This window comes from Neolamprologus multifasciatus, chromosome 23 (assembly GCF_963576455.1).
Source record: "Neolamprologus multifasciatus chromosome 23, fNeoMul1.2, whole genome shotgun sequence".
Taxonomy (NCBI): Eukaryota; Metazoa; Chordata; class Actinopteri; order Cichliformes; family Cichlidae; genus Neolamprologus; species Neolamprologus multifasciatus.
Genome location: NC_140460.1, coordinates 5,297,142 through 5,322,383, shown reverse-complemented (window position 1 = coordinate 5,322,383; position 25,242 = coordinate 5,297,142). Strand labels below are relative to the sequence as shown.

The following is a 25,242-nucleotide window of genomic DNA, read 5'->3' as shown; positions in this document are numbered from 1 at the left end:
ATCATTAGAAGACATAGCATACATTTTCACTGCTATGCAGATGACACCCAGCTCTATCTGTCCATAAAGCCAGATAACACACACCAACTAGTTAAACTGCAGGAATGTCTTAAAGACATAAAGACTTGGATGGCCACTAACTTTCTGCTTCTTAACTCAGATAAAACTGAGGTCATTGTACTCGGCACTGAAAAGCTTAGAAATATGGTATCTAACCAGATTCTTACTCTGGATGGCATTACCTTGGCCTCCAGTAACACTGTGAGGAACCTTGGAGTTATTTATGACCAGGATATGTCCTTCAACGCTCATATTAAACAAATATGTAAGACTGCGTTCTTCCATTTGCGCAACATCTCTAAAATTAGAAATATCCTGTCTCAGAGTGAAAAACTAGTTCATGCATTTATTACTTCCAGGCTGGACTACTGCAATTCATTATTATCAGGATGTCCAAAAAACTCACTGAAAAGCCTTCAGCTAATCCAGACGTTCCCAAAGTGTGGGGCCCGCCCCCTAGGGGGGGCGCAGAGCCATTGCAGGGGGGGCGCGGCATGAAAAGGGAAAAAAAAAAAGAAAACAACGCTTGGACACTGCTAGCACGGGGCGCCCACACAAACGCAAAGCAGGAGATGAAGCATCGCTGAATATGTTTCCAAACCAACTTCATTCTAAGCCAAAGACTAGAAAATATGGTGAAGAACTTCTTCCCTTTGGTTTTACCTGCACAAGTGCCGAGGTAGGTCTCCCTGCAGGATTGGTTTTCCCTTCGTCGGGAGCAGCGCTGGGCTGTTTAAATCACGGACAAACAGTATCCCACATTCTTGATTTGTAGTTCAAACACTTGTTGTAATGACTACTCCTGACATTTTGGAGATGTTAGCTCTTTATACATTAGAGTTACAGTGGGATACAAATAATATCAGGCTGATCCTGCCACAATTTGTTCCCCCGGTTCAAATCACGGACAAACAGCATCCAACAGTTGTTTATGTTTTTGAACCCATTTTGCAGAGGGATTTTTTGAAAAATGTATTGATAGCAATGTTGAATATTATTACACAGGAAAAAAAAAAACAACTACATGTAAAATAATTACACCGTGACGCCTCTGCCTTTCTAAATGGAGGGACAGTAACTGCTTGTGTATGTAAGCATGTAAACCTGCAGATAGTCAGATTAACAGTATTTCGTCTCTATCTGCCATTCTGCAATTCATCTCATGTAAACAATAACGTGGCGCACAGCGTGACGTGAAAAAAGGCACATACCTTTGACGTTGCATGACGAACTCTGTATTCCTCGTCCACACGTAAACGCAAAAAAGGAGTTTTAAAAAATCTCCATTCTCGGTGATTCAAAACGCCGTTTATGTGTGGACGAAACAGCTGCGTTTTCAAAAATACCCGTGTAGGTGTGGACATAGCGTAAAAGACTTTATTAGTTTATTTTCTTACTACCTGTAATTTATTGCAGATTACTTGTATTTGCTTAATTGTTTACTAAATGTTTGAGGTGTGAAATAAACCGCAATGGAGCAAAATATGGGTGTGTGTGGTTGGAGGATGTGTTCTTGCGTGCGCGCGCGAGCGCCAGGGGGGGCGCGAACATTTTTCTTGTAAAACAAGGGGGGCCCAGCAAAAAAAGTTTGGGAACCACTGAGCTAATCCAAAATGCTGCAGCAAGAGTCCTGACAGGGACTAGAAAGAGAGAGCATATTTCTCCTGTTTTGGCTTCCCTTCATTGGCTTCCTGTTAAATCCAGAATTGAATTCAAAATCCTGCTCCTCACATACAAGGTCTTAAATAATCAGGCCCCATCTTATCTTAATGACCTTGTAGTACCATATCACCCTATTAGAGCACTTCGCTCCCGCTCTGCAGGCCTACTTGTTGTTCCTAGAGTATTTAAAAGTAGAATGGGAGGGAGAGCCTTCAGTTTTCAGGCCCCTCTTCTGTGGAACCAGCTTCCAGTTTGGATTCGGGAGACCGACACTATCTCTACTTTTAAGATTAGGCTTAAAACTTTCCTTTTTGCTAAAGCATATAGTTAGGGCTGGACCAGGTGACCCTGAATCCTCCCTTAGTTATGCTGCAATAGATGTAGGCTGCCGGGGATTCCCATGATGCATTGAGTTTTTCCTTTCCAGTCACCTTTCTCGCTCTCTATGTATTAACAGACCTCTCTGTGTTGAATCATATCTGTTATTAACCTCTGTCTCTCTTCCACAGCATGTCTTTTATCCTGTCTTCCTTCTCTCACCCCAACCGGTCGCAGCAGATGGCCGCCCCTCCCTGAGCCTGGTTCTGCCGGAGGTTTCTTCCTGTTAAAAGGGAGTTTTTCCTTCCCACTGTCGCCAAAGTGCTTGCTCATAGGGGGTCATATGATTGTTGGGTTTTTCTCTGTATCTATGAAGCACCTTGAGGCGACTTTTGTTGTGATTTGGCGCTATATAAATAAAATTGAATTGAATTGAATTGAATCCTTCCTTGTGGCAGCAGAGCTCAATCAGTTTGTTAGAGAAGTTGCTTTGCTACCTGCCCAGTAAGTGTTGCTCATAGTGGGCAGGATTGTCTGTGATGGAGAGCAGTTTGGTCAGTCACCTCTTCTCCATCACAGCTTCAGAAGTGCTATATTTTACTATAATAATTCACTCCCACTGCTCTCACATTACTGTGTTCAGGTAAACCTCTGAGGTTAGCACATAACTAGCATTTAAAACATGGCTAAATGTGAATATTAATTTGCCAGCCTCAACAAAAAAACTGCATATGAAAACTATGTTTTCCTCATTTCTGGAAATTTTGCAGCTTGTTAAGCTGTACCACATGCCCAGAATGAATCTGCTAAATTTGCAAGAGTATGATTTGTTTCCTTAAAAAATATAATATAACAATTGTCCTACAGAGTTAATCAGGATTTGCAACTGTGCAAATTGTGCACAAGTTAAAGCTATTTTATATAGTCCCCACTGCATCACTGTTGTCAGTGCTATCAGCAGAATGATAACATGCTGGATGTGCTGTTTGTGAGAGCCGATAGAGTAGTGTTTACCATTGTTTTCAACTCTCGCTCAATCGCTATAAACACCAACTTTTCATTCTGCTCACACATCAGTTCTGGCTTCATTCTGGCCTCCTCTCCAAATCTGTAACCCTCACGTCCCATCTCTCCTCCTCCTGACAGATCTTCCACATGACCTATGACCTAGCCAGTGCCGTGGTGCGAATATTCAACCTGATTGGTATGATGCTACTGCTGTGCCACTGGGATGGCTGTCTCCAGTTTCTTGTTCCCATGCTGCAGGACTTTCCATCTGACTGCTGGGTCTCCCTCAACAAGATGGTGGTAAGAAAAAAATGCTCTGTGTGTATGTTTTTGTGTTCAGTGCGATCGGAAGTTAGACAATCACAGGAAAAGTGGTCACTGCACAACTAGCGTGGTGACCAGTGTTGGTCAAGTTACTTGAAAAAAGTTATCAGTAACTAATTACTGATTACTTCCCCAAAAAGTTATCCCGTTACTTTACTGATTACTTATTTTCAAAAGTAATTAATTACTTAGTTACTTAGTTACTTTTTAAAAAAACGATTTACAACCTGAATAGGTGATAAATCGATAGATCTTTCAGCCCAATTCTACTTTTTCTACATAATCCATCATACAAAATGTAATCAAATGGAAAAGTCCCTTTTTAAAACTTCTTTTATTAGTTTTAATGTTTTAACTTTATGCATCAAGCAAAAATTTAATTATATGCAACATTCTCTGACTGGAAGAAATTTGTTTAATATTTAAACCTATTTTCTGCACATTCCACATTTTTTGTGTGTGTGTGTTTACACGCACTTTTTCAAATAGATGCAAGTAAAACACAGCAGAAAATAAATAAAGTCAAAGACTAGCGGTCCTTTTGCTCTATTTTTACCTGTAAAGCAGGAGTAGGGTAGGCGGAGGTTTACCCTGGTGCAGGTGTGCCGCAGCGGTCAGTGGAAGGATACGGAAGTTTCTCTGTGAGTTTCCCATTACGTCATAGTGCACTCAGTGCTTGCTTGGAAGTTTAGGGGGGTTTTTTCGCTGTAAAAAGAAGTTTTCTTCCCACGCACAACAGATGCTAATGTTTTTGTCACTTTTTATGGAATCAAACTCAAAGTAAGGTCAGTACTTCCACGCTTTAAACGCTGCACGCTCATACTCTCTCCGCACTCGATATATTATCCATTGTTGATCTGCACACAGCTGTTGTCACGAATGTAGCACTTGCTTACGTCACTGTCATGAGACATTCTTGCAAAAAAAAAAATCACGGTTTTAGTAACGCAGTAACGCAACGTTCCTACGTGAAAGTAACAGTAATCTAATTACCGTTTTTGCAATAGTAATCCCTTACTTTACTCGTTGCTTGAAAAAAGTAATCGGATTACAGTAACGCATTACTCCCCATCTCTGGTGGTGACACAGCCTATTTATTCAGATTGGAGTTGGGAGCTTTTGTTCAGCTTCAATTAACCCCCCACTAGTCAAACCCAGGAGACACGCCAGTGCACGGCAAGTAGGAGGTGGATGAAAGAAAACATGCTGCTGTCACTCAGTTCATATAGCAGCTCATGCAGTAATTTAGGCGTGCTCTTCTTTCTTTCTCCTGTCAAATGTCCTGTCCTCCTTCTGGGTGGCAGGTGGCTTCTAGCTGTCTGTTGGAAGACAGACCATTAGGAGAGGTTTTCACTAAAATTACTGCTGGCATGCATGAGAAAAAAATAAATAAATAAAATGAATGCATACATAAATTTAAAAAGGAATTGATAGCTAGTATTGAAACACACTATCTCCTAATCCAGCTGGATAATTAATGAAAAGTAATTATTAAAGTTCAAGTTCATTTTGGAAAGTACTTATTGTCTAAGCTATAAAACAAAACCTTATAACATTGACTAAAGAACAGCCTCTGTATGTCTCTATTTTATGTAAATTGCACGATTAATCACAAGTGTAGACAAAGAGGAGAAACACCCAAAAATACTGTCTGGGTTTTTATCATTTTGAACTTAATCCCTTTATCCAATCTCACATGTCATTCTGCTTTGGAGATAACAGATTGGAAGGTGGTGAGTGGCAGTGGCCGGAGGCACAGACAAGTCAGAGGATACAAATACCTTTTATCATAAAACTGTATTTCACACATATATTCACGTTCACACATACAGTATGTTTGTTGGCAAACAGAAGAAGAATTGTGGTGCTTTCAAGGAAGCATTAGTGTCAATGTCAATCCTGTTTGTCCCACAAAAAAGAGAGAAACATTAGAATTGGTTTAAATATTTAGTATGAAGTACTCAAGGGATATTTTGGATACGGCAGCTGAGATGATAAGCTTAATGAACGGCTGTGACTCTGCAATTTGTACAGTGTGCGTGCAATGTTGTTAACAGAGAGGTGATGATTGGTTTGTGAGCAGCTGTAAGTAAACTGGTGAAGCAGATTGCATGCAAGCGCAGGAGGAAGAGATCTGCTCTAATGGGTGTAAATAGATTGAGTTATAGAGGACAGTTTGCATTGCAGGGGCTGACTACAGGAAGAAAACAGAAAAAAATAGTCTTAATCGAATGTGTTAATTGACAGCAATATCAACAGTCCTAGAAACCATCGAATTATCTGACAGAGCTAAAAGACGTCATTGGTTGGCTGCCGGATGCTTATTTCTCCACATAACTGTAACTGTCTTGAAGCCATTTTTTATGGGGAACATTACATCTTTTGCTCCTTCTCCTAAGGAAGTTCAGCATACCGGATAATTCCTTCTTTATGCTTTTGTCAGGCGCTGGCTGACTCTGCTGCAGCTGAGAAATGCTTGATATTCTGGGAGGAAACCTTCTAATTTTGGCACAGAGATTTTTGGCATTCAGTTCCCTGAAATACACCGTGTACTATGATGCTATGGTGTACGTGTTTACATGAATAGGTGTGTTCTGTTATGAGCGTGTGTAATCTCTAGGAACAGATGGATCTCACACCAATTGACCCTAGGGGAGATTGGTGTTACTTCTCTGTCACTCCATCCCTTGCTTTCTAGTTTCATCTATTATCTCTCTTTCTTGAACGTATGGATTTGTACGTATGGAAAATTGCTTTATATGTTGCTTTTTCAGTGACTCTTTTATCCTTCATGCCCCACTTCTTCTTTCCCTGATATCTCCTTCCTTATACATTCAGTTTTCCAGAGTGACGTGCGTTGTTTAGGGCTTGTGCCTTTTTCCAAGCTCGCTGCCATAATGCCAGCGAGCACACATCTGGGTGTGGCTGCCTGGTGTGCCCTGTCACTGCCATTTCAGGGTAATCAAGGTCACATCTTCTTCAGAGCTGCTTTGAGAGAGAGATGCAGCGTTAAATGATCCTCGTGCCTCCTCGGGTTGACAGGCTGCCTGCCTGCACTGGACATTTATTGGACTCCACCCTGTTTTGCTCTCTGCGTCATGCATGCACTTAGGGTTATGGAAATAGGGCGAGAAAGCCATTCCTGAGTAAAACACGGGACTCGTTTCTTCAGTAGCTATTCTTATATGCATTTTTATGCATGTCCCTTTATATAGATGTGTTGTGTTTGGCTGAGATTTGTGTGCATGTGATATATAGTACAGTATAACTAAGTGATAGTCAAAATATCCTCCTTCAGACTGTTTTTGTTTCTGCAGTGTATTCATCTCTGCTTCTTAACACTCAATAAGGGAAAAGATACTCTCGCAGCAGACAGTGGTGTTTATTGTAAGTCGACAATCAGGCTCCTGCTGCAGAGTGATCAAGAGACCGGATGATCGTGGTCTGTTATGTAAGTGACTCTCTGTTATGTGAAAGATGACAGGTGGTTTTGTCCCATCTCCCTCGGCCTGATTGGCTGTTATATCAATGGCATTAGAATAAAGACGCTCGTTTCCTCTCGACTTCTTTCTCTGCATCAAAAATGAACTGCGTTTCTTTATAAGTGGAGGAGCAGAAGAGCTGCTGTAACTGCAACAGAACACCAATTTGTGAGAACCTATTTATGCATTGTATTGAGGCACACAGAGATGCACTTCAAGAAACATTCATGCACTTCAAGTTGATAACGAGGCCCTCCATTCATTCTGAAGTGACCGAACCGGCAAACAGACCTGTCAGTGCATATAAAAATAATGGACAGTTACTGTGTGAGGTCTGTGTGTGGAAATGCTGCACATGTGTGTGAATAATAACTGCTGTGTATGACCTGACAGCCACTCTCAGTGCTAATTTGGTACAGATTTTTAAAGAAAAGTTAAAGTGGGTGGTGCTATTTCCCATTTCTGTAATATACTTACATATCTATATTATTGCTAATATATATTGTAATATATCTATATCATGGCTAAAGCACTTCTGGGTGGATGCAAACTGCATTTCGTTGCCCTGTACCTGTGCATGTGCAATGACAATAAAGTTGAATTCTATTCTATTCTATTCTATTTAGAGCAGGCAATACAGCAGAGAGACTTTAAGAAACCAATTGACAAAGTTTAGCTAATTAAATGCATTTTTTAAGTCAGAGTGACTGTTGCAGCCCACAGACATGTATTTTTGTTGAAGAGGATTAAAAATTCTTGCAAGGTCAAATTATGTTGTAGCTAGCTAAAAAAAACATAGAAAAGGAAAACAGCCTCACAGGCTGGTTGGAGCTGCAGACTTTGTGGGCCAAGTTGCCCCGGTGAAACCAACCCCATTTTATGAAGAAAAGTGGGGTTGAAAAAAAAAAAGAAAAGTACATGTAGTAAAAAGCAGTGAATGCTCTTTGCTGCTTTACTTTATAATGAAGGCAAACTTCAGTGTAACCTGAAGTGTATCCCATAGTTGGTTAGAAATCTAAACGTGGGAGGAAAAGCTTTTGAAATATGCTTAGGATGAGCAATTGTTGGAATACTTATATTTTTCTGGAAACCTATCTGCAAAAAGAGAGATGAATATAAGAAAATTGCACACCAAAACGAGACTGATTGCTCCTTTAATTCAGCTCAGTTTTTAAGATCAGTATAAATAAGTAGAATATGCCTCCTATAACATCATATTGTACAATGCATGTCAGAGACTGAGAGCTGAGTTAACTAAGAAATCTCATAGGTTTGAGAATGTAGTTCCTTTTGCGGGGTGGGGAAGACTACTGTGGCCCAACCCATTTGTTAGAGTGACTAACCACAGACTTGTGTTGCTACCATGGCTAAAAAACAAAACAGCAAAGCAAATGTCTCTTAAAAATGTCTCGAAGCCCTGCAGAATTGTTCTTCCTCTGCTTTTTATTGTCAGTGTTTAGACAAACGAACTTGAAACGTGTACTTGGTCGAGAACAGAATAGATGCTTTTGGGCTTGACTCATATGGCCACAGCTTGCATCATTAACTAGACAGAATCTCTGGATGCACATGGTTGCACACAAACAGCAGTTGTGAATACTACAGCTGTGTCTCACTTTAGAGACCGGATCCTCCAAATGATACAGCCCACGCAGGTGGGGTTTGTTAGAGGACCCGATGGTCTGACTGAACCCTTATTTTCTTTTCAGCAAAGACTCCGTGTGAACTTAAAGTACTATCAATCACTGTAGTCCACCTGTAATTTGTAACCTCAGAAAACTTAGACTTGCATGGCTAGTTTTTTCAGTTTTGCTGAATGCGAATAGATGGCAGCTGTGATCTTCTCCCGTCCACATACAATACAAACATTATATCAGTTTTATATATATATATATATATATATATATATTAGGGGTGCAACGATACACAAAATTCACGGTTCGGTTCGATACTTTGGTGTCACGGTTCGATATTTTTTCGATACAAAAAAAATGTTCATGCCTTTTTAATTTGTCATTTATTAAAATTATAAATATATATTTTAACTCAAACGTACAGCTTTTAAATTTAATGTTGCTGAAACAACAAAGTAATAAAATAATAAATCTGATTGAGGAATCACTCATCTTTGGAAAAGAGAGTTTATTACAGAGAAATGGCTCTTTCCAAAATAAAAGCTATACTATACGCTTCTTCTGGGCTATATTCTCAGCAGCATATTAAACATATCAGGTCCCCATAAGGAGAATCATGTGCTAACGGCTGTCTAAATGACTCGTAATGGTAAAGTTTGTAGCATGCATGCTTGTTGTTTTTGTCTGCTTCCACTTGTCTTTGCACTAGGATGATGTCGGTGTAAATGTGCAGTCATATTCGTTGTGTTCCCACTAGTGCTGTCAGCGTTAATCTGAAATGACGTTAACGCCACAACACTGCAAATCTCCGTTAATGAGCTACCGCGGATTGCTCCGTGCGTGGGGCTGGACAGCGTCAACACGTTAACGAGCAAACTGCGCTAACGCAGTAGTTCCCACCAATGTAATTGAGCATTGCTGTGCACATCCAACATACTGTTTTACTTTAGTCCATGACACGCTTACCTTCAGGGTCATACGTCACATGAAAACCAAAATAGTTCCAAACGCCAGATCTGAATTAAGGTGGGGGAGGTTCAATTTGCCATGTTGCAACGAGCTTAGCTTCTGTCTTGCTAGCTTGCGCTGTGCTCAGTGGATCTGCGCTCGACAGTGCAGCCTAGGTGGAGTAGTCGAGCGCAGATCCACTGAGCGCTCAACACAGACAGCATCGTCAGAAGAAAAGTTGATAAAATAAATACAAAATTTTGTATTGTTCGATACACATGCGTACCGAACCGAAAGCACTGTATCGAACGGTTCAATATCGATACGAGTATCGTTGCACCCCTAATATATATATATATATATATGTATGTGTATATATATATATATATATATATATATATATATATATGTAGAGAGAGAGAGCTAAAGAGAAGAGATTAAATATTGCTTGCATAGCCAGCAAGTAAATGGATCATTTTTATCTGTGTGGAGGGTTTTTCATTGTGAATATGATTCTGCATCTCTCCTTCCACATATTTGTCAAAGGAGAAATTCCACTTAAAGGCTAATAAACCCAAAATCCAATAATAAGAGCTTTTTGAGCAGGAAGCTTTGATCCTCAGAGGCAAATTCTTCTTACAGATCATTTCAGTTGGACATATAATTTACAGGCATTCATTTCACATTCAACAAAGTCAATTAAACAATACACAGGAGTATGACTTCAATAAACCAGACTGAAACATAAAATCTGAATTATTGACACATACATCACAAGTGTTCCTTTAATGGGCTCTTCCTATAAATTGTAGCCGTACTAGTAGATGGCTAGTATGGCTTTGGGGGATGTCAGTCCCACCAGTTTGGTTTACACTGAAATATTTCAAGAATGTTCATATGGATTTTAAAAACATTAAAGATATTGAATCACATTTGCTGTGCTTGTCCATCAGCTTTTTACATTTTTACACAACAAAATTGGTGACGCCAGTTTAATTTTGTGGAATAGCTGCATTTTTCCCCCGGAAACAAAACGTCAGGCTTTAATCATGGAAAATCTCTGAATATTAAAATAAAATCACAGCATGTAAGTGAAGCAAATAACAGAAATTTCCCAACAGAAAATAAAAAAAAATACTGCATTTGGTTCACCCTTAGGTGATTTGCCCCACACCTGATGCTGAATGAAAAGCTTGTAGTTTAATTAAGGAAAGAAATTAAATTAAATTAGAAATTAAAACCTGTGATTTAGCGTTCATCTGATCTGGCGTCTTCCTCGTTAGTCCATCATTTATCTCTGACACGCTGAAGCTCCAGTAGGTTTATGCATGAACGCTCTAATCAAACACATTACGCTGTGCTGTTACAGTCAGCGTTCTTAATTAATACTGTTACGTAATTCAAGCAGACACCAAAACATCTTGCAACTTTCTGGACTCGTTTGCATTTGAATAATAAATACAAACATGGACCCACTGCTTCTAAATAATGAATCTTTACATTGCTAACAAGCACTTTCATGGAACTTTACATATTAAAGTTGTAAATGTAGGCTCTTTGAAGCAAACCAAACTCCCTCTGTCACTTGTAGACTTTCAGAGAGAGGGACTGCAGTGTGTTTAAGAGATGTTCAGCGCTCATACAGCTGAATAGTTGCTGTGAGCTAAACACCTCGTACACCCAGCCGGGTGTGCCAGCATGCACGTGCACCCACTATTCTATAATTACGCCATCGTGCATCATAGATGTCCCATACTCCCTTTGTGCTCTTCTCTAAATGTATTATGTACAATTAGCGATCATCGGCGTTGCTCAGTGAAGACTGATAGCGAATAAAATGAACACAAGCGCTAATTTAATTCGTCCGACCCATCTCACCCCCCACCCTCACATAGGGTGGTATCTCTGTAGAATTAGTTTATTGTGTTATTATGAAGGTTGTAATTTTCAATAGTAACAGACAGCTGTGCACTGTGTCAGTTTTAATCACTTGTTATCACAAACTTGAACACGTGCTAACTGGTTGCAGCCGGTCAGTGTGTGTTGCTCTCGTCTCGGAGGGTTTTCTTGGTCATGCGGTCACATGCGAGCGAACAGTTCAACACTGAGGATGCCGTGATTTTTCACTTTCTTTGTTCTCAAGACTGCAAAATAGCACGCATCACGAAATGCCACCTTTATCTCTAAAGCATCATATGCCTCAGAATGAGTTTTGCTGTGTGTTTAGAGGACCCACGATGCTTCTCCTAATTTTCTGTTTTCACTGTTACCTAGGAGGATTGTCACGTGTCAGCATATGTACGAGTAAACCCTGTGAGTAGGTCTGCCACAAACGATTGGACGTACAGCGTACAGCTTATTGCACCAGCATGCATCTGCTCTTATATAACTATCATTAGCTTACAGCTTTAAGTGTTTAAGGTATGTGCTAACTAAAAATAAAGACGAGATGAGAGTTTATTTGCAGATTGTTTCGGTGAAGTTTAATAAACTCCTTGCTATCTAAAATATAACAGGACACCAGAGTATATTCTCGAGCATCTCACACTTCTGGTAATCAGTTGTCTGCTTGACGTTTATTCAGCTGTGTAAAAACTATAACTTTAATCTCAACCAAACCGATTTACTCAGGAACAAATAAAATACTACAAAAAGCCAAACAATAACATTTTTAAGTTATCTAAGTAACTTATATATGTTTAACCTGAGTAGCGAAAGACGGCGGTGGGTTTGAAAACGATTAGCCGGGAGTCCGGTGTTCTCATTGGCTCTAGTAAGCCTAGCCCCCGGCTAGCTATCGAGCTAGTGGGTAACAGACGTCTCCGAAAACGTCGGAGCTCTTTTGAAAATATGTGGTGTCTTGATAAACTGAGCAGATATTTGAGGTTTACACAGCTACATTCTCGCCTGAAAATATGTTAAACGTTTATTTTGTGACCCAGAAAGAATAATAAGAGTAACATTAAAACTAACTAGCTGCCGCCATTGTTGGAAACTGAGCTGGGCTGCGCTATGAATTCTGGGACACAGCTTCTTCTTCTTCTTCGGGGTTTAGCGGCAGCTGGCATCCTTGTACATGCAGTGCTGCCATCTTCTGTTTCAGTCCGTTATTACACTCTTAAATCCTACTACTTATTCCTGCGTCTTTTGTGATCTTACAAAGCTTCAAACGACGCGTCGACTATTAAATCAGTCGTTGACGATTCTGATAGTTGACGTAATCGTGACTAGTTGACTAATCGTGGCAGCCCTACCTGTGAGCCAAAACCTCAGGCATACGTTTAACTTTCATAGATTTGTGATCAGGAGTTTACATCCACTCATGATGGGCATGAATGTCAGGGTAATGTTTGGGCTCTTAACGATTTCTTTGAAGTGTTCTCTTTCCAGGATGGAATAATTGAACAGCATTCATCTTTAATGACTAAAAAAAAAAAAGAATCTGGTGGACAAGTCAGACAGTTTTGGTAGCCATCAACAAGTTCTGGCATAAATCTAGTTGGATATTTGAGCACCCCTCTTGACTGAATTGGCCGGTCGGTTTCCTGGCACTGATCCGGGTTTTAAGGATAATCCACAAGTTTTCATTAGGGTTGAGGTCGGGGCTTTGGAGAGATCATTCCAGAAGGTGGATGAGCCATTTTTAAACAACTGCAGATTTCAAGATCATCAGTTTACACACAGCAAAACTGTGTATTTGTTTGTTTACCTCCCTCTGTTTTGTCTTTCAGGTGTTGTCTGTCGTTACAAATGCAGCAGTCGGAGACACTGCATGTCTGATTCGTTCATCCCTGACTTTTTCCCCACCCCCATACTTCTTCTTCTTCTGTTCCTCCACTTCCCTCTCCTATCTTTAGCCAACGTGGCCTTCACTTGTGTTGTTTACATATACCATTCTAATGTCACTGCAAACTCAGAGTCAGTTGTAGTCTCGAGTGGCACCTGGTGCGGTCTTCTGCTGCATTAGCCTCTCTGCTTCAAGGTTTGACATATAATGAGTGATAATTTAAGTTACACTTACCTTCCTGTAATGTGGCTGTTCTCCTCTGTCCTATGACATAAATAAGGGTTTTTGTTCAGCGACCCACTGCTCACTGCATAACTCATTTGTTTCAGATGATTCTGTATAAACCTTATTGTTGGTTATGATTGAAAATACCAGTAAATCAGCCCTTTCTGAAATACTTCTGGTATTGCCTGTCTGGCACCAATAGACATGCCACGTGTAAATTCCATTTGATGACTTAACGTTAACCAACAATTATGCATATACATCCTACATTTGTGCTTATGTCATGTACTTGTGTGACAATCAGATCAGAAACTGAAAGCTTACCTGCAACATGAGCCATGACGTCGCCCAAATCATTTCTGGGAACACGGCATGCGCTAATTTACAGCTGGGCTTTCAGTAACAGCCACATGGCCATAATGGAAGACAGTCAGGGTATTGCATTTTCCACCCATAGATGAGTTATACTCTCACGCCTTGTGCTTGTACCAAGATAGTAACATAAAAAACTACTGCCAGTGACTGTATATTTATAGTAATGATGTCTTATAAATGTCACAATAGCATGCAGCAGTAGTAGATAAGCTATTTTATCATGAGGAGTTGTGGTATAGATCAAAAAGAAACAGGCTAGGGGCAATTTAATGATTTTAAATGTGCTCATGAACTGATGTAACCCAGGAGTATGAATGGATGACTTTGTAATTACTTATTGTATACAGTATCTTTTATACAAATAGTGTTTATTTATATGTTTTTATTAGTTTTTTCAGCACTTTGTATCATTAAAAAAAATGTAATATCATTCAATGTCAATATCAATATATTTATATTGCAGTGGAGCTCTGTCGGTTGAAATACAGTGTATACTGTATATTAATGTACACCTTGGGGCTCCCTGCTCCTGCTGCTTATTCACCAGCAATGTGGCCCACATGCTGATGGCCGCTCCACGTCTGTTCGCCACCTGTGGCAGTCAGGGAGACTTATGCTTAATTTATGCTAGCCTGGTTGTGTCCATTTGCGGAGGTATTTGCCTATGAAGCGCTTACGAGAGGGGTTTTCAGCAACTGCAACCGTGCTCCTGCGCAGTCCTCCAAAATCCCTTGAAACGGATGATGCTGTGTTGCAGTCAAATGCTGATTGGTTGAGAAGTGAGCAGAGGGAAGGGAGCAAAAGGAGAAACCATTAGGGATGAAATTAAAAAATCTGCATTTATCAGCACAGACAGTCGCTGCAGTGGACACTTTTTATTGTTCCCAACACTTGATTTCACTTTGATGGACCAACAGAACAAACCATAGCAGACAAGTTGTAGCATATATATGTGTCACTGGGGGCAGAAAGGCAGGAAGATGACCAGTCTGCTCACAGACTGCCTACACACTACCTCCATAATTTGTCAATTAGTCTCAAACTCTGCACTTACATATATTCTCAAGGTTTGCAGATAATATTTGTTATTTTAATGCGCTTAATGATTAATGTTTATGAATTAAAGTAAAGGAAGTATTGTAGTTGGAAGGTGGTATTGTGTAGAAATAACAAAGCTGACATAGTGATGGTTCTTAGAACTGCTGCTTTTAGTATTTTGCATCAGATTATACAGCTCTGTTTATTTCCCTAAACAAATTCAGCAGGCCGAGTGACACAAGGGCACAAGAGTTTCTGGTAAACTCCATCCCATGAGACCAAGTGCCTTTGAAATTTCATCTTCTTTATTTGCATTCCTCCAAATCACCTTTAAAATGCTAAATTATAAAGACCTGACAGCATTCCTTCTCCAGTACATCCTTTTTACCTCTTCCAAAACTAGCAGAACTTGAATCTTAAATTTAATGCAAATGCCAGAGAAAAATATGTGTAGTCAATCAGTGGCTGACAGGTTGAGGAGCTGCAGAAGAAACACACATACACACACATACTGTGGTACATGTGTGTATGTGTGAGAATACAACCATTTGAGGGGAGGATGTGAGGTTCAGTAGTGCCTGTGGAGGGCTTTCTAATGAACCCTAAGGTAGAATGAGTGTGCCAGAACCAATCAAAGACACACTGGAGTAAGTAGATGTACGAGCTCCTCATTAACCAAACACCGTGTTCCCATCTTCTTCTGCGTAGCCAAGGTGAGAGGATGTTTTTCAACGATGATGATTAGACTACACCTGAAACAATCACCACACATGGAACCACAGACCACAGGAATGTCTTACTCTTTAGACCAGCGGTCCCCAACCCCCGGGCCTCGGACCGGTACCGGTCCGTGAGTCGTTTGGTACCGGGCCGCGAGAGTTGAGGCTCTGGTGTGAAATGTATGGTTTTCTGGGTTTTTATCGGTTTTCAGCGTTATTTTGTTATCGTTTTTATCGTTAACTTGCTTTTCCTGGGTCTTTTCACGTGTGTTATGAATAAATCTTCTTTTTTTCTGTACCGGTACTAGTTTTATTTTGTTGTATTTATCCGCGACACCTTAAAGGCTGGTCCGTGAAAATATTGTCGGGCATAAACCGGTCCGTGGCGTAAATAAAGGTTGGGGACCGCTGATATAGACGACTCATTCTTTAATTCACTCTCTCTTGCATCAGTCTAATGTGTATGAACAGTATATATTCAGCAAAGAAGATAAGAAGAGAGCTTAAGGTGTCAAAGCCAAAGCATGAAACCAAAAATATGAAAGTGGAAGTTATTCTAGGATCTTGATTTCTCTTATTTCTTTCCAATCTCTTCAATTTGTTTCTTTAACTTATATTTTGTTTACTAAACTGATTCTTACCCTCATATCTCTTTCTACAGAACGACACATGGGGCGAGCTGTACTCCTTTGCCCTCTTTAAAGCCATGAGCCACATGCTGTGCATTGGATATGGAAGACAAGCCCCAGAGAGCATGTCGGACATCTGGCTGACCATGCTCAGTATGATTGTAGGAGCCACCTGCTATGCCATGTTCATCGGCCATGCCACCGCGCTCATCCAGTCACTTGACTCATCTAGACGTCAGTACCAGGAAAAGGTAGGGCTCTGACTCACCGTTGGTGTATCACCAAAAGGAAAAAAAAAGGAAAATCTGGAATTCAGGTGAAGCAGACACTTGTTTGGGACAGTTAGTTAAAGCTGGTATTAATATTAATATTTTAATAAAAGTATTATTTTCTTGTTTGTAATGGCTCTGTTTAATTACTGCACAAAAGGTGAGACTCTAGATTTTTTGCTCATGTGTGGATGGAGACGCAAAAGTGAGATAAAAATGCATATTGTAGTCCTAGGATAGACAAATGTTTCCCAACGCGTTTGCTAAATCAGCTTGGTGATGATATATAATGACGATTCTGACCCCCTCAAAACAGCTACTTTTTTGCGAGTTCACAAAAAAATAGTTTTACTTTTATTTCCCTTGATATTCAATCTGAGGCATCGTATTTTCAGAACTTTAAAACATTTTATTTTAGGTCTTTTAAAATCAATAATCCTCAAACCACACTGTCTGCACTCATCTCTGGAACAGTTTCTCCCTTCTGAGGAAATAATCTGCCTGAGAACAGTGGACTGTGTTTTTGTGGATTATCCTGGATTACTGGGACCCCTTTTCTGGAAAGGATTGCTGATGATATTTAAATTCTTAAATTCAATTTATCCCAGGTGTTAGCAACACAAGCAAAATTTAATTTAGTTCCACTTTACCAGTGTGGTAAATCTAACAGCATAACTGAGTTAGCAAGTTGTACTGCAAGCGATACTGTGATTTTTAGTATTTTGTTGAAATAAACAACAAAAAATAAGGGGGTTGAGTTTATCACAGTCTATCTTTAGCTCCCTGGTGGCATAGATCAGAGGGTCCCTCTGTTCCTTTCTGATGTCATAAGGAGACTCAAAAAAGAAATAAAAATTCACAGTTTGTGCCTTACAACAACATGGATAAGGTTATCACATAGTAATGAACAGAGATGGGTCGCTCGTTTGGCTCCAACCTATTTTGATAGGAACAGCTTCTGCTCTATCAGTTCAATATTCATGTTTTCAGCTCACTGGGCTTCAGCCAGTCTGTCGTCTCTGTACAACAGCAGATCAAAGCTTTAGGTCTCTGCAGACCGTGTAGAGGCTGCTGCTTTTTCTTAATGGTGACAGTGTCATTGGTGCTCTGTGTCTTGTTAGTTTCCTTAGATACTGGGTGATGTGAAGATGTCTCATGCTATCCGATCCCATACCGATTCATACAGATATGATAAACTGCAAACATTGCACGGTCACAGAATTGACCCTATTTAGTAAAATAGGGCGATCGTGGCTCAAGAGTTGGCAGTTCGTCTTGCAATCGGAAGGTTGCTGGTTCGAGCCCCGGCTCGGACAGTCTCGGTCGTTGTGTCCTTGGGCAAGACACTTCACCCGTTGCCTACTGGTTGTGGTCAGAGGGCCCGGTGGCGCCAGTGTCCGGCAGCCTCGCCTCTGTCAGTGCGCCCCAGGGTGGCTGTGGCTACAATGTAGCTTGCCATCACCAGTGTGTGAATGTGTGTCAATGGGTGGATGACTGGATGTGTAAAGTGCTTTGGGATCCTTATACAATACAGGCCATTTACCAAAAGTGAAACAATGAATTATAATAAAGAAATGATTTGAAATCAACAGTTTTATTCCCTTATTAAGTGTTTGGTAACTTTGTTAAGTGTATCAAATTAAATTATTTACTCACTTTATTAATTGATCATTAGCAAGTGCGAGGATCTCTATAAACAGAAGTTTTGGCTGTTCTGAAGAATTCAGACATGTTGACACAAAGTGATGGAGGAAAGATAATAATAATCTTAAAGAATCTGTTATCGCTGCTGCTGCTCATCAGTATGGAATGTGTTGCAAGGCCATTGCCAATTCTGAAGTTTATTACTCTACAATGGGAAAACATTCAACACAGCTGCCAGTCCTCCCAGGAGTAGACGCCCTAGGAAATTCAACCTACGCCCAAGTGCGAAAAGCCCAAGAGCTCGGACCCTACAAGCCTTACTTAGCGTGTTTGACGTTACAGTTCATGACAGTACAATTACAATTCACATGTTAAGCACACTGAGTTGGCGTATAATGAAATATGCATTGCATGAATAAAATTACCATTGCCAACAAGGCTGAACAACTATAACTTAGCAACTTAGTTCCTCCTACGCTGGGCGGCGCATCGGGCAGCTAGTGATCTCCATCAATGTCGGTCAGCAGCGACTGCTTTAGCTTCGTCCCAGGCAATGTCGACAGTTCTCAGATCGTCCATGAATGTTCGACGCCATGTGGTCTTTGGTCGGCCTTGCTTTCGCTTGCCAGTGCGTGGACACCATGTCATGGCAATCTTAGCTGGGCGATGAGTAGGTAGGCGTAAAATATGGCCCGCAAAGCGGAAACGCCTTTCTGCAACAACATCGGCTAATGGGCGGGTGCCTGCTCTTCGTAGGACCTCCTCATTTGTTATTCGGACCCAGTAGGAAATTCTCAGGATTCGCCGCAGGCCACGTTGTTGAAGCACGTTCAGGTGTTGAATAATTGCACTTGTCGAGCGCCAGGTTTCACTAGCGTAAAGTGCAGTAGGGAAGACGATAGAGTTCAATAGTCTGATCTTGACCCTAACATTCTGAACAAGTATAAATGATTATTATTATTAGGAAGGGTTTCCAGGAGAAAGCACAGCTTATATTTGTAAAGCATCATCTGAACTAACCACAACACTTCTAGAACAACGTCGTTTGTACAGACAAGACTAACGAGGCCATAACGCACACCTCTCTGTTTGGCAAAAACCAAACCTAGCATATCAAACATTAAAAAAACAAGTGCAGCTAGAAAGATTAGCCAGATTGAAATGCTGTGGTAGAGAGCTGTGCATAAATGAATGCTCACAAACCTAGATAAAAGTTGGGTACAATGATCCTGAGTCACGGCTGCTTCTGCATTTTGGCTCAGTGTTTTGTTAAATAAATAATGAGATGGTGAAACATATTGCATGTTTTTGTTCATCTCGTTTATTTCCTTTTAAGACGTGGTAAGCACTGTCTGCACATTTGTCTTTAGGAGACAAAAACATTAAAGCAGCAGTGCTATGAAACTGACCCTTAGTGATTTTGCTACTAGCTACATCTGGACTTGTACCTCCTATCAGCCCGAGCCAGTTGCAACATTAGCACAATGCCAACAATTGCTTTAAAGCTACTTACTGAAGCAAGCAGATATAGTTTGCTAAAAGTAGTGATAAAACATTTAAATACTTAAGAGAGAGGTTAGAGATTTGAAACAGGTAAACACTGCTCACATAATCCATAAAACTACTTATAGATATAAATATTGGTTGAAATACTGTTCATCTGACAGAGATATGCTGTAAAGAAAGAAAAGCACCGATGACCACTTTCCCATTAACACAACATCCCCCTCTTATCTCACACTTACTGTCTCTATTTATGATCCAAATTATAAACAGACCAATAATCAAACAATATATGTCAGCTCTGATAAAAGCAGAAAAATGCCAGCATGTCAAACTCCATCCCACAGTAAACAGATCCACATCTCTCTTTGGTCAGTGCATGCAAACAGGAGAAGATGCTTAGTGCGGAAGTTATGACATTTCTGTCTTGACACAGCATGCAAGAGCTAACTGTTGACTTTGTGGTATGTCAATACAAGTTCATGCTGTTGCTAGCATTTAGACTATCCTACAAAAAAGAATCTGTTTTGTCAGCTTGGCGAGTTCCAGCTCATAGCTCTGTCTCCAGCCTGTTATCTGTTGGCAGGACGTATTATGAACCGCTGTGATGCACTGTTTAGTTCAGTGGTTAATGATGAACAAACAGTCACGAGTGACTGGATGTTGGAGAAGTTGGCTCGGTCCAGCCTTGCACTGTTTAGCTGTGCTGTTTATTATTTCAATGTTCTGCATCATGGAAGAATTGTGGATCTGAAAGACGGCAGGAACTGAAGCTACGGACGTCACAGCATTAATAAAGCACAGAAACATATAACTGACACAAAGCAGACTGCAGCATGGAGTCAGACTCTCATTTCCCCTTTCTGTTTTTTTCCCAGTATCTCTTGAGTTGCTGTTAGAGAAAGGGCTGTAATCTGTGTTTAATGCAACATGGCCTTATTTAGATTTATGGCATTAATGAAAAAACAGCCCAACTGAAACCCAGTCACAATAGAGTAGCATGTATATGTCTACCAAATAAGCTCAGTAAAGGGTGAAAAAAGTTGAAGGTGGTCGAAGATGTGTTGAGGTACAAATGGGAGTGGTGTAGTACTGAGAAGAAAGAAAATGCAAAGCAAATTCAATTGAAATCACGTTTCTGGCTTTTTGCTAACAAACAAACATGGGCAGAATCAACATAACCTCCTTTGAAGAGGTAGTATAATGACAACAAAAGTGAGAAACGTTGAAAATAGCAATTGCCCAAATGTAGTTCACAAAATTCATAACAAGCAAGCAGAAAGGGCAAAAATGAAATAATGAAAAAGACAAATTAATAAAGAATAAAATGCAGCTGGGAAATAAAAATAGAAAACATGATCAAAAGGAAAAACAACTCCGTGAAATGAAATTCGATTTTTTTTTTTAAATGCATGGGTAAGCATCGCAAAGTTAAAAGTTGGCAAGATCAAAAGGCAATTACATAAAAGCAAGTCTACGGGAGTGTATTTTGAGAAGTGGATTTAAAAGACGGTGCTGAATTAGTGATGGATTTCTTTGAGTGGGGCAGTCTACAGATCTAAGGTTGCTGGGTGCAAATGGCAACTACAAAGTACTTTTAATGATAACTGCTCACAGCAAAGACTATAGATCCAGAGAGCCATTGCTTCTGTCAGGATGTTTGAATTCAATTTTTAAAACATTCATTTTGGTTTAAATTTAGTGTATCTGCCTATTTCTTTTCATAACTTCACTGAGGTGAACTTCTGGCCACGTGATAGTCACATGATGATAGTCCGTCATGTGTTTGCAGTACGCAGTATGCAATACAAACTCCCCTTTTAATCATTTTAACATAAAAAAAGCATCTAACTCTTGGGATGAACCAGTGTTGTGTCTACACATAACAGACAGCTTAGCAAAGAATTAACTAGATGCATCTGGAGGGCGAGGTCATGGGAGAAGTACAGCAGTCATCTGTAAAACACGGTGGAGGCCGTGTCATGTTTGGGGGCTGCATTTCATCTAGAGGCTTTAGAGATATTGTCAATGTAACTCTGAATGTGCAAATGTACCATCTTTCTTTGATCCACCATGCATTACCGTCTGGAATAAGCACTGCTGCGCCTTCATTTTTCTCGAACACACTACCAGTGTCGTAAAGTCATACATAGGGATGGGTATCGTTTAGGTTTTATCCGACACCGGTGCCAAACCGGTACTTTTGAAACTGTGCCGGTGCATAAACGGTGCATAAACGGTGCATAAACGGTGCTTAAAGAATGGAGAACACAAAATTGGTCCAAAAACCTCTCATGTTTAACTGTTTTCCACTTTTTCTTTGGTCATTTTAGCCTTTTTGGCCAGGGTGAAGGGAGTATCTGCCATCAAACAAGAAGACAGCCGCATGTAGCTATGATGATGTTTGCTAGTTCACCTTACGTGCATTAATGTAATAACGTGGTTAGCTTACTCAACGTAAATTACACACGAACAACATTAAGCTACTCACGCAGAGAAGAACGGCTGCTGCTGCATCATCATCCGTCATCATTTCTGCTACACTGGCAGGGCTAGGGGCCAGGACTCTCCTCTTCGGGTTTTTGGGGGATGTTGCAAACTCCAAACAGGCACCACACCCGCAGTAGATGCGCTCGGTGTGAGGTCTCGCAGCAAGCTATCAAATACGGCGCATTTCTCGGTTTTTAAAAAAACCCGCTATGCGTCGCCAGGTGTTTCATCGGATTTGAGGTGTTACCTCCTTTGACAGTATCACAGTATCACCTTAAAGCACTTGTTGCAGGCTGATGAGTTTGCATCTTTTGCTGTGAAGTACAGCCAGACTTTTGACCGCTTCGCCTTGGGCATTTTTAATCTGTAGCTCTGCTCTAAAAGAACGTACGTACCTGGACCCGCCTACTATCCTCGGAAACGTAAAATGATTGGCTAGAATCTAAAGTGTATCACAGCTCAGGAAAAAAAAAAGCACCGAAATAAAGCACCGAAATGTGCGCTGCTTTTCGGTCTGGTTACTACCGTTTATGTCAGAACCGGTGCCATGATGGCACCGGACACCGGTACCCATCCCTAGTCATACACAATGGAACACTATCAGTCATGGACTGGCCTTCCAGGAGCCCAGACTTCAACTTTATAGAAATAACGTGGGATCACGACAGAGAACGGAACAAAAGGCAGCCAACATCCTAAGAGCTTTTAGACTGTGTTGAAGAATAAAGGTGGTCAGACCAAACATGGACTTTCATGTTTGTTATAAGAATTGTGCAAACCAAATACTGTATTTGTGTTTGCTTGTATTTCAATGTATCACTGGACTCATTGACCATTGTTCTTGCAAAATATAACAATATGGGGGGTTGCTCAAGACCTCCCAACAATGGTGTCTCATTCTTTTGCAGATATTTGCTGTTATTTTAAAGAGAAAATAGTAGAATATAAATATTTAAGAACATGTTTTATTTTTTATTTTTTTTATTTAATTGTTAGATGATATTCTTTTGACTTTTATAGTGTCAAATATCATGAAGTGTTCTTTTGGTGCTTGGACCCTGAATCTTTGAAAACCCTCTTCCCGTCTTCATTCTTCCATCTCTCCCCTGTTTTATGTGTCCATTCGCCCTTGACTGTTGGGCAATACACCATCTGGTAGCGGACACGGCACATGGACAGAGGGCATTAGCCCTTATGTAACAGTACTCCCTCTCCTCCTACCCCATCACTTCCTCCCCTAAAGAGCCACGGAGCAGTGTGTCCAAACAGTGGTGAGAGGAGGAAGATGTGACCCTTGGGGACTCACATGATGAGCAGAGATGCACTTGGCCTCAAGAACTACTCACTTTATAACCTAGACAATCTCTTGAGTCCTGACCTGGACAACTTGGGACCCATCTCTTGCATGTGATAGATCAGTTCTACATCATCTGAAGTTTGACCCCCAAAAATATTTTTACTTAGCATCCACTTACTCGCCCTTCGTGGAGCTCACAGCCACTTCTCAAGGCTTAAAGTGAGAAATGCCAGACTCTCCTTTGCAGTTGACGCTCATTATCGAATGTTTGGCTAAACAGCGACTTCTGCTGGTTCCATGAATACACCTAAACTTGTGTAAAAATCCATGAAGGCGGTGCGAATCTGTGTCAAAATGTAAATTATATCCTTTGATATAATCATGTGTAATCCTCCTTTGTTAGTCTTATGTGCCATTAAGAAATCAGTGTTATCGGTGTAATTTTTGAAATACGTTAAAATCTATTACTATAGTAACAGTAATAACGATAATAACCCATGGGTCTGTCTCCTCTCTTCATTCAAAAGCTAAAAGGGTACAGCTGAAATTGACTTAGGTTTTATAGACTTAGAACAGCTCACACACAGACAGATATAAGACCGTCACATCTCATGCCATGACTCTCAGTGACATGGCCCATTAATAGGAGCACCAATTCAATTTCTCCTTTCCCTCTGTGGCAGCTTACAGTGACAGCCATGCATCATGCTTGCAAGCCACCAACTAGGGCTTTATGACCAATCAAAAAAAATAAAAAATAGAAAATCTGTGCAACTTCTGCAGCTATGACCTCCAGACTCTGACTTAATTTTATAAAAATTACTTTGATTCATACAAGTCCTACAGAAGAACCTGATTTCAGTGTCATCTTTCTCCTTTTACTTTGTAAATTTAGAGTCCATTATTAGTACAATTCAGAAGCATATCATCTGCACCTGACGTGGATGTATTTGTTTGTACAATCAAAGGCAATTACAATGATGAAAGAACAGATGCACAGCTATATTTAGGGAAACTATAAATACACACAAGAAGTTGAATAAGGGATAAAAAAAAAGAAGAAAAAGGTAAAACTGACAGAGACATGCAAGGAAAGTGATTAACAAAGTAAAATATACATCAGAGCACAGGTAGGTAAACAGGGTAAAGAAAGCTGGGAAGCTATGTATTAACACAAAGAAACAAAGGAAGTGATCAGACAAAATAAAACTGAAAAATTATGATGATCTTTGCTGAGACTTGAAAACAAAACAAGCCCTGTTGTATTAAATTTTTTAAAACGTGCTCTCTTAAGTGGCAAGTATTGCATTTGTAAGTGTGCATTAACTGGATGTGGCTATGAACTATCGTCTCTGTTATCCAGCATGATTGACAGCATTAACCGAGTTCAAACAACAGCCACCGGCCATCTTTCCCCTTTGTTCTTTTGCATTTCCACAGCATCATTTCCTAATATATCCTCATGGGAGACCATCAATTGTTTCTTGTTCACTTATAAACATCTTTTTCTTCAAGCATGAGGCCTTTTGAACATCACTCCTGTCCTGCTAACTTTGACTGACGTAGTCACTAATCTGAGTCTAATGCTGCGAAAATCAGAAAGGCAGTAAAGCTCGGCTTCTTCACCAACCAATTTCAAGTAGTAGGAGAACGAGGAAGCAAGCTCGCGAGAGAGTTGTCATTCCAGTTTAATTGAAGCTGTCACATACTGAATCACTGGGCAGGCAACACTTAATTGGAGCCTTCCCGTTTATCCCTGCGCTTGACTGAGTGAGTCAGATATTATGGAAGTTGGCTGAATCTTTATTGTTACTGACACATGGTGAACGG

General features: G+C 40.3%; 1 protein-coding gene across 1 annotated transcript in view; it reads left to right on the top strand.

Moving 5' to 3' along the window:
- hcn2b (hyperpolarization activated cyclic nucleotide-gated potassium channel 2b) overlaps window positions 1-25,242 on the top strand; it is a 69,414-nt gene that overhangs the window by 9,294 nt on the left and 34,878 nt on the right. The window contains exons 3-4 of the mRNA XM_085150209.1: window positions 3,187-3,348; window positions 16,242-16,460. Of these exons, the coding sequence (XP_085006335.1) occupies window positions 3,187-3,348; window positions 16,242-16,460 (381 nt within the window). The remainder of the gene's footprint in view (window positions 1-3,186; window positions 3,349-16,241; window positions 16,461-25,242) is intronic.